At 38.8% G+C, this 19,260-nt stretch overlaps 1 protein-coding gene across 1 annotated transcript in view; it reads left to right on the plus strand.

Moving 5' to 3' along the window:
- The window catches only part of NSG2 (neuronal vesicle trafficking associated 2), an 88,454-nt gene extending 71,142 nt beyond the window's left edge, over positions 1-17,312 (plus strand). Inside the window, exons 4-5 of the mRNA XM_089672997.1 lie at positions 5,370-5,480; positions 13,627-17,312. Of these exons, the coding sequence (XP_089529123.1) occupies positions 5,370-5,480; positions 13,627-13,818 (303 nt within the window). The 3' untranslated portion in view covers positions 13,819-17,312. The remainder of the gene's footprint in view (positions 1-5,369; positions 5,481-13,626) is intronic.
- Positions 17,313-19,260: the final 1,948 nt, after the last annotated feature.

Raw genomic sequence — 19,260 nt, forward strand, 5'->3', positions numbered from 1 at the left:
GTCATGCATTGTGTAGCTATGATGTCCAATCTTTTTAGTGTGGTACTCAGGCAAGCCACCTAGCAGGATAGGAGAACAGAGGCATAAGGCAGGGATAGATTTAGGAAAAGTATACATTTTGCTCTGGTTGTTTAGAGAATACTTGGAGAACTTATTAGTCTATTTTTTCTGAGCAACCAAACACTCTGGGTTAATTTTCACTACTGTGGTCTGTTTGCGTTTTGCAAAGAAACCAAACTGCCTAGAGACAGTGAGGAAAAGTCTCTATCATTTTATTCACTTGTACAGATTTCAGACATTTATTTATTACAGGTACCTATATAGCACCATCAATTTACACAGTGCTTTATATATATATATATATATATATATATATATATATATATATATACAGTGAGGAACATAAGTATTTGAACACCCTGCGATTTTGCAAGTTCTCCCACTTAGAAATCATGGAGAGGTCTGAAATTCACATTGTAGGTGCATTCCCACTCTGAGAGATGGAATTAAAAAAAAATTCAGGAAATCACATTGTATGATTTTTAAAGAATTTATTTGTCTTGCACTGCTGAACATAAGTATCTGAACACCTGAGAAAATCAGTGTTAATATTTGGTACAGAAGCCTTTGTTTGCAATTAAAGAAGTCAAACGTTTCCTGTAGTTCAGTTCTTGACCAGGTTTGCACACACTGCAACAAGGATTTTGGCCCACTTCTCCACACAGATCTCCTCTAGATCTGTCAGGTTTCAGGGCTGTCGCTGAGCAACACTGAGTTTTAGCTCCCTCCAAAGATGTTCTATTGGATTTAGGTCTGGAGACTGGCTAGGCCACTCCAGAACCTTGATATGCTTCTTACGGAGCCACTCCTTGGTTATCCTGGCTGTGTGCTTTGGGTCGTTGTCATGTTGGAAGACCCAGCCACGACCCATCTTCAATGCTCTGACTGAGGGAAAGAGGTTGTTCCTCAAAATCTCACAATAAATGTCCCAATTCATCCTCTCCTTAATACAGTGCAGTCGTCCTGTCCCCTTCACAGAAAAGCACCCCCAAAGCATGATGTTACCACCCCCATGCTTCACAGTAGGGATGGTGTTCTTGGGATGCAACTCATCCTTCTTTTTCCTCCAAACACGACGAGTGAAGTTTAGACCAAAAAGTTCTACTTTGGTCTCATCTGACCACATGACTTTCTCCCATGCCTCCTCTGGAGCATCCAGATGGTTATCGGCAAACTTCAGACGGGCCTGGACATGTGATGACTTGAGCAGGGGAACCTTCCGTGCAATGCATGATTTGAAACCATGACGGCGTAGTGTTCTACCGACAGTGACCTTTGAAACTGTGGTCCCAGCTCTCTTCATGTCATTGGCCAGCTCCTCCCTAGTAGTTCTGGGCTGATTCCTCACCTTTCTTATCATCAGTGATACCCCACGAGGTGAGATCTTGCATGGAGCCCCAGTCCGAGGGAGGCTGACAGTCATCTTTAGCCTCTTCCATTTTCTAACAATTGCTCCAACAGTTAAAATATTTTCACCAAGCTGCTTGGCAATTGCCCCATAGCCCTTTCCAGCCTTGTGGAGGTCCACAATTTTGTCTCTGGTGTCTTTTGACAGCTCTTTGGTTTTGCCCATGGTAGTAGTTGGCGTCTGACTGACTGTGGGGTGGACAGGTGTCTCAGGCAGGTGCTACTAAGTTAGATTAATGAGTGGAGTAGAGGTGGACTTTTTAAAGGCACAGTAAAAGCTGTTTGAGAGCCAGAATTCTTGCTGTTTCTTAGGTGTTCAAATACTTATGTTCAGCAGTGCAAGACAAATAAATTCTTTAAAAATCATACAATGTGATTTCCTGAATTTTTTTTTTAAATTCTGTCTCTCAGAGTGGGAATGCGTCTACAATGTGAATTTCAGACCCCTCCATGATTTCTAAGTGGGAGAACTTGCAAAATCGCAGGGTGTTCAAATACTTCTGGTTCTCACTGTGTATATATATATATATATATATATATATATATATATTGTACATTCACATCAGTCCCTGCCCTCAAGGGGAATACAATCTAAAGTTCCTAACTTACATTCATACATAGACATACTAGGGCCAATTTAGACAGGATCCAATTAAATTACCAGCATGTCTTTCGAGTGTAGGAGGAAGCCAGAGTACCCGGAGGAAACCCACACAGGCACAACATGCAAACTCCAGGCAGGTAGTGCCATGGTTAGGGTTCAAACCAATGACCCTACCAAATTTCTAATTGGACACAATTGAAAGTGCTGTTTCATATTATATGATTTTGGTAAATCTAAAGCAAAATTCTCGAAAATTGTATAATGTATGGCCAGCCAAACATTTGTGAAAGAATGAGTCACTCTCAGTAGCTCTAGGTTTCCAGCTGTGTAATAAGTCTATCCGTGAAATTTCCTTGCTACTAAATAATCCACGGTCAACTGCTAGTGGTATTATAACAAAGTGGAAGCAACTGGGAACAACAACAACTTAGCCATGAAGTGGTAAGCAACATAAAATGACAGAGCGGGGTCAGTGCATGCTTAGGAGCACAACAGTCGCCAACTGTCTGCAGAGTCAATAGCTAAAGACCTTCAAACTTGGTGTGCCCTTCAGATTAGCACAACAACAGTGCGTAGAGAGCTTCATGGAATGGGTTTCCATAGCCGAGTGCTGTATCTAAGTCTTACATCACTAAGTGCAATGCAAAGCTTCGGATGCAGTGATGTAAAGCACACCGCCACTGGACTCTAGAGCAGTGGAGACGTGTTCTCTGGAGTGACGAATCACACTTCTCTGTCTGGCAATCAGATGGACGTGTCTGGGTTTGGTGGTTGCCAGGAGAACAGTACGTGCCTGACTGCATTGGGCCGGATGCAGTGGTGTAAAACATGCTGCCACTAGACTCTAGAGCAGTGGAGATGTGTTCCATGGAGTGACAAATCACGTTCTGGCCTCAACCCGATAGAACACATTTGAGGTGAATTAGAGGGAAGACTGTGAGCCGGACCTTCTTGTCTGACATCAGTGCCTAACTTCACAAATGCGCTTCTGGAAGACTGGTCAAACATTCCCATAGACACACTCCTAAACCTTGTGGACAGCCTTCCCAGAAGAGTTGTAGCTGTTGTAGCTGAAAAAAGTGGGCCACCTCAATAATGAACCCTACTGACTAAGACTGGGGTGCCATTAAAGTTCATGTGCAGGCGGCGTCCCAATACTTTTGGCAGTATAGTGTATGTATGTGTATATATATATATATATATATATATATATATATATATATATATATATATATATATATATATATTTATTATAGAGTATTTATATATATGAATATATAAAGAAAGGTCATTTAAGTTTGCTAAGAAATAAAGTTTTGTTTTAAAAAGATGAAGAAGTAGCTTCTGGCTAAAATGAGAGATGAAATAGTTCTAATTACTGTTTTAGACAAAGAATTTAGATGAAACTGGAGAAAGATATGTTGGCTAAAAGATAGTGATGAGCATCACTTGATCTTCACCTCTTCTTTTCAACCTTCACATGTGATTGAGCAACTGGGTCAGGATCAAATTGGTTGAACAAATGACTTATGTGTTCATTGTTATTTCCTCAATTTTCTACAGACCATTAAATCCAGAAAAAGCAAAAGTTTTTGAAAACGATTTGTGATATTATTCTCCTGGAGTGCATAAATATTTTCACTGTGGTTTTCGTCGCAATGCTTGGGTTGATTAAATTTGTGTCCCTGCTACTGCACATAGCTAGTTTGTATTGTCTTATTAAATAAGACAATATATGTAGAAATAATCATGTTCCATTAAATTTTTCCAAAGTAGCCATTGTACTAACAATACCCCACTACTTATTTGTTAAGTTGTAGTAAAGTAGGTTCTATGTAGCTACTAAAAAAGCTTAAAGTATATCTGCAGGTAAGTGGAAAAAATATGGGGTGGTGGGGTAGTTGAGTAAAGCTTTAACATAAGAAAAAATTCAAAATTTAAATGTATTACGAGAACAGAAATAGAGGGGAAGTCTTCCAATGGGAATACTTTTTCTAATGACAACTGTCTAAGAGGAAACATTTCTTCCTTTGAAGAAATCTACTCTTACTTTCTGTTGTGTTCAAACACAGGGGATACAAAAGAAAAAGTAACACAGACATCAAACTCCCCCTCCCCCCCAAAAAAAACAAAACAAGAGTTTAAACCATCCCCTACTCTAGCCAAAATTTGTGTTATCTGTTTGAGTTCTCCTCCCATGTACAGAACACCTCTCCCTTCTTTCTCCATATCTATAATATAAGTGGGTAGGTATTTAGTAGCCCAGCAAAGGAGAACTGACAGGACTGACAATACTATTCAGGATTTCAATGCAGCAGAGGCAGTGTTGTTGGTTCACTACAAGAAGTTGGGAGCATACTCGATTTTTGGTCAATCAACAGGTACTTTTTTGTACTTGCACAAGAACGGATATAACCTGGGCAAATATGCATATTTTGGAGAAATGTGCTGAGTATGTTTTTTGTCAGACATACACTTAATGTGCTATGCAACCATATTCCCTCAATCTTTCTATCCACCTTTAGAGTAGCACAACTTTTCCCCTGCCTTTCACAAAGACGGTGCATTTGACAGTTAGTAAAGCAATGCATTGTGGTACATTATGTTAGGTTTGAACAATTCTCAAAGACAGAGGTAGAGTGCCCTGAAAAACAAAAAATAAGACAAGTAGGCAGGAATCTAAAGCAAGTTTAGAAAGTGTAGGAGGGGTTAAATGTGGGGTTTCCATTAATGGCCTGTTAGGGCAGAAATGTGATATATATTTTTGTGCTGGTGGGTGGATTTTTTGGTTTTATATGATCTCTTAATCGACAAACTCAAAGAACTATTTCTGCTCATGAGCAGATGTGCTGAAAGCACAAACCTCTTGAAAAGCTTTCTATCCTTTGAAAACCTTGAGATGCTCTGTGTAATTTAATTCATGGTGCATTATCAAAAGGCCATGCAAAGAAAGACGTGATGTCAGGTTCCAGGAAGATCAGAAAGAACACTCAAGCCCTAATGATGCTTACTTGTCTTCATTCTTTGGCTATGCGAGAGGGAAGCTGTCAATTTCCTCCTATTGATTGTAATCTTTTCAGTACTGCAATGTCCCTGTTTTTCATCCCAGGGGCAAAACATCCACTTGAAAACATCTTTTCCATAGAAGTATTCACCAAATAAATACATCAATATGACCCAATAATTATATCTAGGATGTGACAGCACAGATCTTTTTTTTTTTTTTTGTACAGGTGATTTTTTGCACATGGCATAAAGAACGTAATATATTACTTTTTTTTTGTTCTATTCTCTCTAGGTCACAATTCTGATAAGTCTGGCACTTGCGTTCCTCGCCTGCATAGTGTTCCTTGTGGTGTACAAAGCCTTCACATATGATCACAGCTGCCCAGATGGATTTGTCTACAAGGTATGCACAAAATACTATTGAAACATTTTTTATTAATCATTTGTTTCTAGATATGAAATGTAATGAGGGCATGTGAACTAACTCAAAACCCCTGTAAACATTATATAGAATTGTTCTCAAAATGTAATAAAAGTTTTGTATGTTAAACAGTAACCACAAATTAGTGAAATTATTTCCTGAGTTGAAAATTCAATCCATATTGACCAGTTCATGGCCACAAATGCTTGGCCAATCCATGCTTGATCTCATAGTTTTTATTCTTTTTTTGACTACCCTCCTAAAAAACCCCCAAAAATTGTATTCCTCTCTCCACTGACACCAGCCTGCCACATTAGGTTGGTATCCACACAGAAAATAGTCATTTGAAAAGTGTACTCTCTGCTATGTTAATGTAAGCCCATATCCCCACAAAACGAACCTGTAGCTAGGCTATGAGATTTCAAGCATTTACATATACTTAATAAACATCAGGTTACTTTAAAAACAAGCTCTCACTGACCTTTGTAGCTGAAGCCACTGTGGAGCAATTTATTCTGAAATTTTACACCACAAGTCATTTGGGTCCTTCCCTCTTCAGCTTAGCTCCATCTGCTCTCTCCTCCCAGAACACTTCAATAGTGTTATTATTAGAGATTAGAAGATTTGAAGGCTGCCAGATGACTTCTGGGAGGTGGGTTGCTGGGTCACCTGAGCTACTGAGAGAATAACATTAGTACTTTTACTGTGACCTTTGAAAATTAACTGATCCACAGTGGCTGTGGTAACAGGAATCAATAATTGCTTGTTTTAATGGCAACAACTGCTTATGAAGAATATGTATATAGTTAAATGTCTATAGTCTGGCCACAGGTTTACCTGAAACATGTGGTATGAGCAGCAGTTTTTGTTGACAGGTATAATGCTCCTTTGTGTTCCAGATGCCACAACAAGGCAATGCAGGATTCAACACAGATGAAATAGTAAGTTACATACTGCAAGTGGAACAGGTGTTAATTTATTCTCCAGTAGAGTCAATATAATATGATTTTCGGCACCAGGAGCCGAAAAAGTAACTTCACTTTTGGGGAAAAAACCATCCCCACTGGGAGACCAATGTACATTGCAGGAATTTTAACAGACTAATGAAACAAAGAGATGTTGTGCTGTAATATTTGATTGCATGCTTAAAGTGATATTAAAGTTTCAAATTTTTAAACAAATTAAAATAAAAAACTTGTTATACTTACCTGTTCTCTGCAATGGTTTTGCACAGAGCAGCCCCATCCTTCCTCTTTTGGGTCCCCAACGTGCTCTCGGCTTCTTCTCTTCTCCGTGTGCCACCATAGGAAGCCACTTCCTCTGGTGGCACATGTGCAGGCTCGCTCCCAAGGCCCGCTGTCTGTGTCTGGTGACACAGACGACAGCGGGGCTCAGCCCAATGGCTCCTGCAGCTATCAATCTGCCCAGTGAGGAGGGACAGAATCAGGAAAGCCACTGCTCTGGTCCACATCTCTGGGTCAAGATTGGGCTCTGGTAATTATAAGGGAGGCTGGGGGGGGATCCTTTGCAACAGACATTTATTTACCTTGATGCACAGAATGTATTAAGGTAAAAACCCTTAGGGAATTAGAACCACTTTAATCTGAATGGGGTTGACTGATTTATTAAAATTAGCCGATACACTTTCTATGATCTAATGAAGAAAGCTGCAGTGCCTGCATCCCTTTAAAACCATTGGGGCATAGCCCACTAAAACTTACATTTATATTACAGGGAGTGCCTTGTATCTTAGTGCAAACTTCTAGGAAAGTCAATGAGCCAATCACACAAGCAGGAAAATACATATTTAGAGGCCTTCTGTACACCAACTGTGTACAGAATGCCTACAGGATGACATGTCATATTACATTGAATTTTACAGAACATTGCTGTGCTGCAGACTCAAAAGGAAAGGTAATTTTTAAAAACATTATATTACAAATGGCTTTTCTAGCAATTGTATATGATAAATACATCTATGCATATCTTTTATAAATATATATATGTATATATACACAGTATATATTTTTATGGTATATTTTGTCCATGAAAGTGGATTAACACTTGTCATTCTTGGACAACACATCTTAGAACTACCTAAAATTATCGGTGGAAGGAATATGGACATGGACGTTACTAGCACTGGGCTCTTGGAACATGTACCAGCATCTTTTGCTGGGTGCCCAGGGCCTCAATGTCACCACCACCCAACATTATTTTAAAGCAACTTTGCCAGTATGGTGCCAAGGACAGAATGTGATGGCCAACACAACCACAGTATCCCATGGGAGGTAGTATTATATAAAATACTCCTGAGCTGCTTGCTGCATAAGAATTATACACATAATATAGGGCAGTGCTGTAAATAATAAACATAAAAATATTTAACTTTTGTGCATAAAAGGGAATCATAAAACAATTATGTGCTCTAGTGTCCTTTAAAAAAATCAAACGTGAAAAATTTTTAAAAAACACAAAGTCTGGATCTATGTTGCAAAAAACGTCCCTTTGTGCTGTAAATCAGTCATCAATCCACTCTGTTAAATAGAAATCCATCGTTGCTCACGTTCAACCAAAGTGTGATTTCGACTTCTTTAAATGACCTGTATATTATAAAGGTCATAAAACGCCTTTTCCCTCCACTGAGGATAAATAGTACCAACTGTACTTTTTGACTCCTTCTCCTGGGGTGATATCAACAGAAAAAAAGCATACAGAACTTTGTGGCTAAGTTCACATCTATGCAAGTTGCGATTGATGCATTTACTGGTGCGTTTAGCGAGGGATAGGGTTAGGGTTAAATGTTAGGGTCAAGGGCTAGGGTTAGGATTAAGGGCTAGGGTTAGGGTTAAATGTTAGCGTTAAGGGCTAGGCTTAAAGGGCTAGGATTAGGGTTAAATGTTAGAGTTAGGGTTAAATGTCAGGGTTAAGAGCTAGACCTAAGTGCTAGGGTTAGGGTTAAGGTTAAATGTTAGGGTTAGGGATAAGGGCTACGGCTAGTGTTAAATGTTACAGTTAGGGTTAAGGGTTAGGGTGAAATGTTAAGGTTATTGTTAAGAGCTAGGGTTGGGATTAAGGGCTAGGGTTATGGCTAAATGTTAGGGTCAGGGTTGAGGACTAGGGTTAGGGGGAAATGTTAGGGTTAAGATCTAGGGTTAGGATTAAGGGCTAGGGTTAGGGTTAAATGTTAGTGTTAGGATTAAGGGCTAGGGTTAAATGTTAGGGTAAGGGCTAGGATTAAGGGCTAGGGTTAGGGTTAAATATTAGTGTTAGGATCAAGGGCTAGGGTTACAGTTTAGGGTTAGGGTAAGGGCTAGGGTTAGGATTAAGGGTTAAATGTTAGGGTTAAGGTTTAGGGTTGGGGTTAACAGTTGAGTTAAAAGGTAAAAAGGGTAGCTCTTAACCCTATCTCAAGTCTTTAATCTTAAACCTAGTCCTTAACCCTAACATTTAACCCTAACCCTAGCCCTTAAGCCTAACCCTAACATGCAATTTCGGACAAATAAAGGTTCGTGCACTACTTTGTTGGGCTGTGATGCTGCGTGAGTGCTAGAGAGTGTAAAGTCACATCAAATTCCATGAAAGTCGCACTATGAACAGAACTGTCATAGTTTGCTATTAGCCAAAAAAATGCATAAAAAATGGAGCACTTTTTTTTGTGGTTCCATTGAAAACTATTGGACTAAAAAAAATGCAAATTGTATCAAAAACGCAGCACTTGCAATTTTTGTGTGGTTCCATTAAAGTCTATAACATGCAAAAAGCAATCTGCTGTGGGAAACAAAGTCCCTGACCCTTTCAAAAAAAAATGTACTGGTTCAAAACGCATAGATATAAACTAGATCCATAAAATTATGTTAAATGGACTGTAGTGGGTTTCTGCAAAGTGGAAAATGCACTGAAGTCCACATAAGTGTGAACCTAGGGTCATAGTGCTTTCCATAATATAGAACCTATTTATTACTGAACATAAAATCTCATATACTCACATGTAATAGTGCACTACAACCCTTAGTATACAGTAGTAAAGCGCTTTCTTTTCCACATAAAAATCACCAGGTATGAGTGTACACTCTCATCCTGACATTACTCCATTTAAAAATAGTCTTACAATAATTAACACTGTCATATACCACTCCTCTGTCTATAAAGCTCAAATCTCTTCCTTTTAGGAAGTGATGATGTCACCTGACTCCACCCTACTAGTTTCGTCATGGCATGTGATGAGAGAGAGCCTCTTAGGAAGTCATGCTCTATGACAAAACTAGTAGGGCGGAGCCAGATTACATCATCACTTCCTAACAGGAAGAGATTGGAGCATTACAGACAGAGGTGTGGTATATGACAGGCTATTTTTAAATAGAGTAGTGGCAGGATGAGTACTGATATCTGGAGCATTTTATATGGACAAGAAGGTGCTTTTTTCTGTGTACTTAGGGTTGTAGTGCATTATTACCTGTGAGCATATATGATTTTATTTTTTTAATAAATACGTTTTATTACAGAAAGCACTAAAAGAGTTCTGTAAGCTATTTCTGAGTGATATCACCCCAGAAAGGGGAGGTGGAAAAGAACAGTTGAAACTACTTATCCCCAATAGAGAGAAAAAAAAAGCATCCCATAACAACTGCCTCCCTGCCACAAGCCCTGCTGATAATTGACTCCTGTCAGACCTCAGGAACATCAGTTGTAGGAATCCAGCAAGGGGCGGACAGCTGACTTGATGGAAGCACTAGCTGCGAAAGTCATAATTGCTGATTCAGGAAGTGAATTCCTGAATATTGTGGCACTTGCATTCATTAGGGCTGTACCTGCATGAAGAGGGAGCAGATCAGTGATCCGAAGTGGTAAGCAACGTAGTTCATTTTCATCTGAGAAAAGTGAATGTGGCTTGCAAACTATACATGCTAGTATATACACTGATATTAATTTGATGTAATATGTATGCGGTAAAGATTGTTCCATCTGTAAGGGCTCATTCATACTGTGTGCTTAAAGACCCATTTAGTAGTGCACATCAATGCACCTGCTCTATGTGCAATGGGCTATGGTAGGATTCATTGTTAATAGCACCCCAGCAAATTGTACAGTAGAAGGAAAATCACCGTAACACACAGACATGCTATTATTAAGGGTCATGAATGTCTAATGATCCATGGTGATGTGTTGTCTTCCCATTTATAATGAACAGACCTCCTGAACATTTGTAACATGTATTAACACGCTGCACAGGATCAAATATGTGTGAACTCAGCCTAATATCTTTTCACGTGTTCTGTGGTGTTACTCAAAGCAGCTCATTAATTTTGAAGAGGTTGTCAATGCATCTCAATACACAAAAAAATAGGTCTTGCAATATTTTTAAAAGTGAACTGCAAAGTACAGAGCATTAGCATCTGTGTATTGTGGCGTACTGTAGCACAAGTGCACTGCAAATGTGCCTTGGGATGAAATTCAGAAAGAACTGCAACACACATTCAGCGTGTTACTGTGTGTTGTGATAACTTGTGCTGTACATTCCCTATTCCACATTGCATTATTCTGTACATTGTGCTGTACATTCCCTATTCCACATTGCATTATGCTGTACATTGTGCTGTACATTCCCTATCCCACATTGCATTATTCTGTACATTGTGCTGTACATTCCCTATCCCACATTGCATTATTCTGTACATTGTGCTGTACATTCCATATGCCACGTTGCATTATTCTGTACATTGTGCTGTACATTCCCTATTCCACATTGCATTATTCTGTACATTGTGCTGTACATTCCCTATTCCACATTGCATTATTCTGTAGATTGTGCTGTACATTCCCTATTCCACATTGCATTATTCTGTACATTGTGCTGTACATTCCCTATCCCACATTGCATTATTCTGTACATTGTGCTGTACATTCCCTATGCCACGTTGCATTATTCTGTACATTGTGCTGTACATTCCCTATTCCACGTTGCATTATTCTGTACATTGTGCTGTACATTCCCTATACCACGTTGCATTATTCTGTACATTGTGCTGTACATTCCCTATTCCACGTTGCATTATTCTGTACATTGTGCTGTACATTCTCTATCCCACGTTGCATTATTCTGTACATTGTGCTGTACATTCCCTATCCCACGTTACATTATTCTGTACATTGTGCTGTGCATTCCCTATCCAGCAGTGTAGCAGCGGGTATCCCTCCTGAGCCCTGAGTATTAGCAGAGTGTTCAGCGGGTAATAATCCTGAGTCTCTCAGAATATTATGCAGAGTGCCCAGCGGGTAATAGTCCCAATATCTCACGGAGTATCATGCAGAGTGCTCAGGGGGTAACAGTCCTGATATCTCCCGGGGTATTGTGCAGAGTGCCCAGTGGGTAATATTCCTACAATCTCAGTACCTCTCAAGAGAAAAACTACTTGGCTTCTAGGCTAAAGGACAATTCTCCCATGATAACACTGAAGAGGCTTGCAGTATGAATTTCTCAGGAGAAAAACTACTTAGCTCAGGCTTAGCAAAGTCTTTCACAAACTAGGGTGCCTAATTCCAATACCAGCAGAACATGTTCCAGTAAGAGGTTAACACTCAGCTTAACATTCCACAGCAACTTCTGTGACAGGATTCTTGAGCAGAGAACAAAGTAACTCCAAAGAAGAAGTCCCTCACCTGCAAACTATAGCTGGGACCTTGATGAACAGCAGCTTGAGGTGAAGGATAGTACCCCCCCTCCCCCCCGAACAGGTGGAATCCCTTGGCAGGAAGATAAGGCTGTTCTACAATTCAGACTATTTATACACCACCTCAGCCACCATTGTATTTATTGTTTATAAGTTTAAATCAGTATTTTTTGTTACTATTTGTATTACTTAGAACCCCCAAACACACACACACACACACATATATATATAAATATATATATATATATATATATATATATATTTATATATATATGTGTGTGTGTGTGTGTGTGTTTGGGGGTTCTAAGTAATACAAATAGTAACAAAAAATACTGATTTAAACTTATAAACAATGTGCCAGAAAATGCTTGGTCTTCATCTTATATTAAACCCAGTGACATTATATTGTATATGAAGAAAACAGAGGGCGCACCAGCCTAGTGCATTACCTTAAAAAAAATTTATTAAAGGAATAAAGATAGGTATTGTACTCACAAATGACAATAATCCCAAAGGCACATCATAAAAGAACAGCACTGTCCAATCCACACTAGCTAGAACACTAGAGAGGCTCTGAGGAACAGGCAAGTCCTCAAAACGCATTAGCCTGTTGAAAGTCCAGGGTTCACATTGTGGACAGTCACGTAGTATGGATTGGACAGTGCTCTATGATGTGTGTTTGACGTTATTGTTATTTATGAGTACAATACCTATCTTTATTCCTTTTAATAAATGTTTTTTATGGTAATGCACTAGGCCGGTGCGCCTTCTGTTTGTTTTCTTTATATCAGTGCATTTGGACTTCCCCGGTCCTTTGAGGGCAGCAAAGAGTGCACATTCCAGGACATCTGAGATGTGGTTATAGCCTATGTTGAGTCCATCCCCAAGCGCAGAAATATTTGGGTTTGCAGTTTACATTATACTGTATGTGCTTCTCTAAGTAGACAAATGATGGTAGGTGGGAGAGGCCAGCAGGGTTTTGTGCATAGCTTCATGTAAACCTTACAACACCCTTCCTCAGGACTTTTCTCAAGTGTGCTCAGCTTTAACACTTGAAGTGGGATGGCTCGTGGAAGGAGTTATGCAAATATCAAAATACCTTGATGGGTAGATGGCAAGCTTGGAGGAATGGATGCTCCTAGGTAGGCCTGCTGTTGCATGCAGACTTCCCTAGGTAACGCCCACATAATAAACAATTGCAGTACTGGTGAGGAGCCTGTACAACTGTGCAAGACTGAAGGTAAGGCTGGAGTTAAGCTTTATGAAAAGGGCATGCTATACCAGAGGTAGACTGGACTAAAAGTTGATGTCCAGTGGCTGTATTCAGCTCAAGGACCTAATTATTATGTATTGCTAATGAACAAATCATTAAACTAGAATAACTTTATTAATGTATGACTACATTTTTTTAAATTTAATGGGTGCCAACAAATATTACTTTTTCTTTGTATTTTCAGCATAAGAGATGCATACCATCTTCCTTGGATGCCTACTACTCTGCACAAGATTCCAACTCACGGGGAAGGTTTTACACTGTAATCAGCCACTACAGCATGGCTAAGCAAACAAGTTCAAGATCCGTATCCCCATGGCTTTCTTCGGGATCCGTTAACCATGAAGCCAAGTCTAGTAAACCCGAAGGTCACTAGAAGATCAAGTGGACAAGGGACTTCCCTGCTTCTTGAGTCCGAAGAACAGCTCAGATAACATGCAAAATTAAAAACAAACTTGCAGGGTTTATTAACAGAGAACAAAAAAAAAATCTTTTTCTGTGCATTGTTATTGTTAATTTGTAACCAAGTCACAACCTTGTACAAAGGCATGTTCAATGTTTATTGTTACCTCGCAATGTAAAAATAGTAAAAAAAAAAAAATACAAATGGAACTCTTAATTTTTTTAAATATTTGCCAAATTAAGTTAATGGATTTCACTGTCGATAGATGATGCGGATATATGCAGGTGAATGTTTTGCTTTGTGCTCATTTATAATAGTTTGTCATTGTTCTTCGTGAACAGACATGTATTGTGTGTTAGGGAAAGCTTTACCCACTAGAAAAAAAATATTTTTCATTGATCGAACATTTTCAAGAATATTGTGATGGAAAAAGGCAGGTCAAAGCTGAATATGATGGGCCAAACTAAGAGAATTACTTTTTGATGTAGAATAGAAATATCGTTCTCGGGAATAAAAATGTATCTGTAGACTTTTGATGCCTACCTATTTATTGGTATATGAAGGTATAGGCAGCCTAATGGCATACTAATAGGATAGATAAAATGACTTTTAGACAAAGGAAAAGTCTTCTGGATGGGTTGTAAATATCAGGCGTTTGGTGTTGATGCAAGTAAAGTGATAATTGAGCTGCTACCTTTCACAGCCAAATACTCTCTTAGGATTTGAGATCACACGTGTGTATGCACCATGAGGAAAACATCAATATCACTGTATACTCCTACTTTTTTGTATGATATATGCTTGTTTGTCAGCAGGGGCGGACTGACCATTTGGAAACTCGGCCACTGCCTGAGGGCCCGGGGTCAATAGGGGGCCCCATGAGATGCCCCTGGTAACGTTTTCATAGGCTTTTTTGAGTTTGGGCAAGGACACAGGGGCCCCATAATCCCCTATTGCCCGGGGGCCCCATGAGTTGTCCGCCCCTGTTTGTCAGCAATCCCAGTTTATTTCCTAATCCATCCAAATATTTCCTTTTTTAAAGCTTGTTATTATCTGGACATGCTGGCAAGTGTAACCATTGCCTTTTATCATTCTCATAATGGAACTTTCCCTCATTGCAGGACCCTCCTACTGTTGCCTCAGGTGCCATTGGCAGAAGGCACATGATATAACATTTTTGTAGGGGTTTGTATGTGGAAATGTCCAAATTAGAACCTTCCATTGTAGGTGAGAAGGACAAATGTCATTCTTAATAGTACATTTGACACTGTAGAGACTGTGACAGTGGTACATGACTGAACCAAGTTTAGGAAGCATTGATATGGGTTTACAATGAAATTATTAAGGTTACTTTGAGGGAGCAGTGTTTTGTTGGCACATAAGGCTTATAGGAATAGGTAATGGATTTAATATTAAATTGGATGATCTAAAATCATTACAATTAGGTGTGTCTATTTATTAATGTTTTCACACAAGATTTACACAATTTTTTTTCGCTTATAAATATTTATTAATCTTGGGTGAATGTTGGGTGAAAAAGCACAGCCTTGGATGATAAATAGACCTGTTTATGTTCCTGGGTTCAGCAGATCTCATTGGTTCCACCTGCTGACCTCCGTTATCTTCTAATGCATGGAGGACAGCAAGATGATCGAGTGAGAGTTATGTGGAAATGTTGTTTTCCCTTAATTTGCTGGCATAGGCAGCAGGAATGATGAGTACGTACACTCATCTTTTACAGGTATGGGTTAATTCAAAACAATTAGCCTAGTATACATGATAACAAGCATTATAAGTCCTCACTCACATGGATGATTACATGCATGCATGAGATTACAGCGGTGAATTATTATGGCTGGGATGATAGGTGTATGCAAACAGCAAAGGCTGCTCAGCCTCTACAAAGTAATGACAGGCTGAGAGGAGCCATTGTTGGTATCTGTACAACTAGCTGTTACTTGTTGTTAGGAACGAATGAGTGACCCTGGACTCAAGACAGATGCATCCAGGCTTGGACATGCAGGTAACTGCTGGTTGTGCAGATACATGCAAACTGCGATGACTTCTCTCAGCCTGTCACCATTTTGCATGCATGCAATCGCCCATGTGAAGAAAGCCCGTAAGAAACTCGTATGAAAATTTCCATATGAGGAACTATCGGCTGATTATCTGATCATTAGTATAATGCTTTAGGCAGCCACTTCTGACTTTTCACATGACAAAAAACAAGGGTGCAAGCTAGAAAATGTTTATCGTAAGTGAACACAATGTCCAATTTTCATTTAATATATACAGTAATTATATGGAAATAATCAAATAGAAAAAACCACCCATGATCAGAAGCATAGAATGACCCTACACTTCCTCTTCTACACCGCTACTACGTAGCTACATTTGCCTTTGTCGGCAATACCAATACAATCACATTATGATACCCACTTTGGTGGAAAATCGGACATTTGGTCATATGATTTTCTCATAGCGTGAACTAGACTTAAAACTTTCACGACTTACAGCATGTTTATAAATATTAATATGCAGTGTAAGTGAAACACATATAAACATTTAAAAACTAACTACAAATCCAAGCATGCCAGAAGGGTATAAGAAAAGAATATTCTAATCCTTACTAGAGGCCATTCTTTGTTCCATCGAACGCACTACTGTAAAGCTGCTGTAAAGCCAGCTATATATACAGTATATTCGATTTAAACTGATTGATAGGCTTAACCTGGTGGGGAAGCTTTCCTGTATATCTCCTTAGTTTTATTGGCATTGTTTGTGTAGGATATAAAAATAGACTTATTTTTGCAGCAATGAAGTTTTTAGCTATACTTGCTTGGGCTTCTATTATAAAATAGTGCGCCACGTTAAAATGATGCACATTACCCAAGAGGAAACATCCTTCTGCTTTGATGGAATTACTACCTTACATTCCCTTAAGCCATGATTACATTCTGTAATGGATCTTTGGTTCCAGGCCACACAAGACTTAATCAAATTGTGCTCAGTTGAGGACTATAGGGAAATATTTTATTGTTGTTAGGTTAGCACTACAGGAATTATGTTATTTGAAATGAAACATCTTAATGTATACGCTGTTGTTTGTTAATCTGGTTTCCTAAAGCAGTCTTCTCATTTCCAGTTGATTTCCTCTGTAGTGAGAAGTGTGCATAGCTTTATGAACTGTGCTGTGCTGCCATATGTACCCATAAACCTCAGCTGCAGACGTAATGTGTGCTGTACCAAGACTATAGTGCCAAATTAACTACTGGACTTATTTCTGCTGCTCCTCTTCTTCACCTGTAAATACATTGTCACTATGTATAGAAGCCATTCATTACTTCATAATTTGGTGGCGTGTTTCTTGTGAGTAGCTAGCGGAGATTGGAGTATTTTGATGTAATCCTTGCACTCTTTTTTCTGACAGGAGAAAATAAAGCTGAACGTGTCTGAACCGTGATAAATTGTCTCTTCATTTCTTATTCTTCATCGTAAAAAGTCAAATAGCACCACAAAGGAACAAGTTCATAGGACTGGGACAAGACTCAACCTGAACCATAACTTTTACTGTAGATAGAGCAGGGAGGGGTTAAATCCGTTGTTAATTTTTATTGCCAATCAAAACCAAAATATATCTGTGCTAGGTCACCAAAAAATAAAATAAAATAAAGAAGCTACTGTGCAATTGTGATACCAATTGCAGATCATAGAATAATAGAAAAGCAGGGCTACATTTTAAAAAAATTAACAAACATGAAATCATAAATGATGATTCATAACAATCCATATGTGAGCAAATCTTCTATTCCAAAAAGCTTATTCCAATGTGGATGTGCAAATACAAACACTGTTGTAGTTCACAAATGCATGCTTATAGAAGGCCACAGTGCATCTGTTAGCTACTTTAAATGTCCATACACCAATCTTGAAAAGGATCCCATCATCGTGTAACACCATTGACAGAAGCCTCTTACCAGATATGATGGACCATAAAGTTATAAATGATCAAACATGCTTTGGTTGTATAATCCTCCAGTGGGTCCCACCATAAGACCAAACACTGCACCCCCACTTTCATGTATTAGCACCAAAGAGAAGAATGCACTCCCATGTACGTTTAAAATTTGTACCTTTTATTTAAATCCAAAAGTTTGCAATAGTATAGCGCAAATACACCATATAGCCTTGCGGTGTACAGTTCCTGCTCCAAACAGTAGCAATAGCTTACAGCAAACACCAGCTCTGACTGGCACTCATGATGACATCACTCCCAGGCCACTGCCTATGCATTTTGTCTGAAATTACTTCTTCGGGGGACAGGCTGAACCAATTTTTTATTATAGTAAAAACAAATAATATCTGCGCTAAGTCATAAATAACTAAGCGTCCACTGGACAACTATGATACTAGTTGAGGAAACAGATGAATAGAAAACAGCAGCGCTAAAAAAAAATTCAATACATTCGATATTATAAATTTGAATAAATACCAAAAATAAATACCAGTAATAAATCACCAAACGTGAAAATAAAAAAACAACATATATAGATGTGTATGAAGGGTGTTCACACATATTTAAATACCATGTGAGTCCATTATAACGTTGTATTTCAGATTGAAACCAAATAAATCTAAATATATTCTGGTCCAGCTAAATGAAACTGGGTATATCCAAGAAAATCCAGTCCTTCAATGTAAGTTACCAACCACAGGTTCCACATAAGTTGCAATGTGGTCAACTATAAGAAACCCCACTATCCAGTGCAACAGTTAGACAGACACCTTTTACCAGATTTACCAGATGTGCTGGACCATTAAATTATAAATGGTCAGCGTATGCTTGCTACCAATATCAAACAATGGTTCCACCAGGGATCCAGGCACTCACATTGGCATCCATACACACGACACTGCTGGATCAAAAAATACTTCCATAGTGAAGAAAGTTTAAAAAAAAAAAAACTTGCAAAGAAAATGGAGCAGAACCGGTCCACAAAATATAAACACAAGTAAAAACAGCCAATAAATCTATTAGCAGGCTGATCTCTGCTAATTATTTCTTGCTGTGTCCCATTTAGGGAGATTTCCAATCCTACATGCAAGGACAGCATATAATAGGAAGTCTTTTTATTGGGGAAACAGACAAAACCAAAACACACTATTGTATTGCTGTCTGTACCTTCCTGTTTCCCACTGACATTCCTTGCACAGGTGTCACGGGACTGGAAGGAAAGACAGAAAAAAAACAAGAATTTTAATTTTTCCTATCAAAACATTTTAGGGTTCAACATTTAAGGTCCCAGCAGACATTAGTTAATTTTTCCTTGGTGGAAAGTTAGGAACAAGTGATGATATTGAGGGTGCATGAAAGATCAGAAGCAGCTACCTAAAATTGTGTGAACCACATCAAAC

Source organism: Staurois parvus, unplaced genomic scaffold (genome assembly GCF_062004578.1).
Source record: "Staurois parvus isolate SC_StPar_1 unplaced genomic scaffold, SC_StPar_1.0 ptg000133l, whole genome shotgun sequence".
NCBI lineage: Eukaryota > Metazoa > Chordata > Amphibia > Anura > Ranidae > Staurois > Staurois parvus.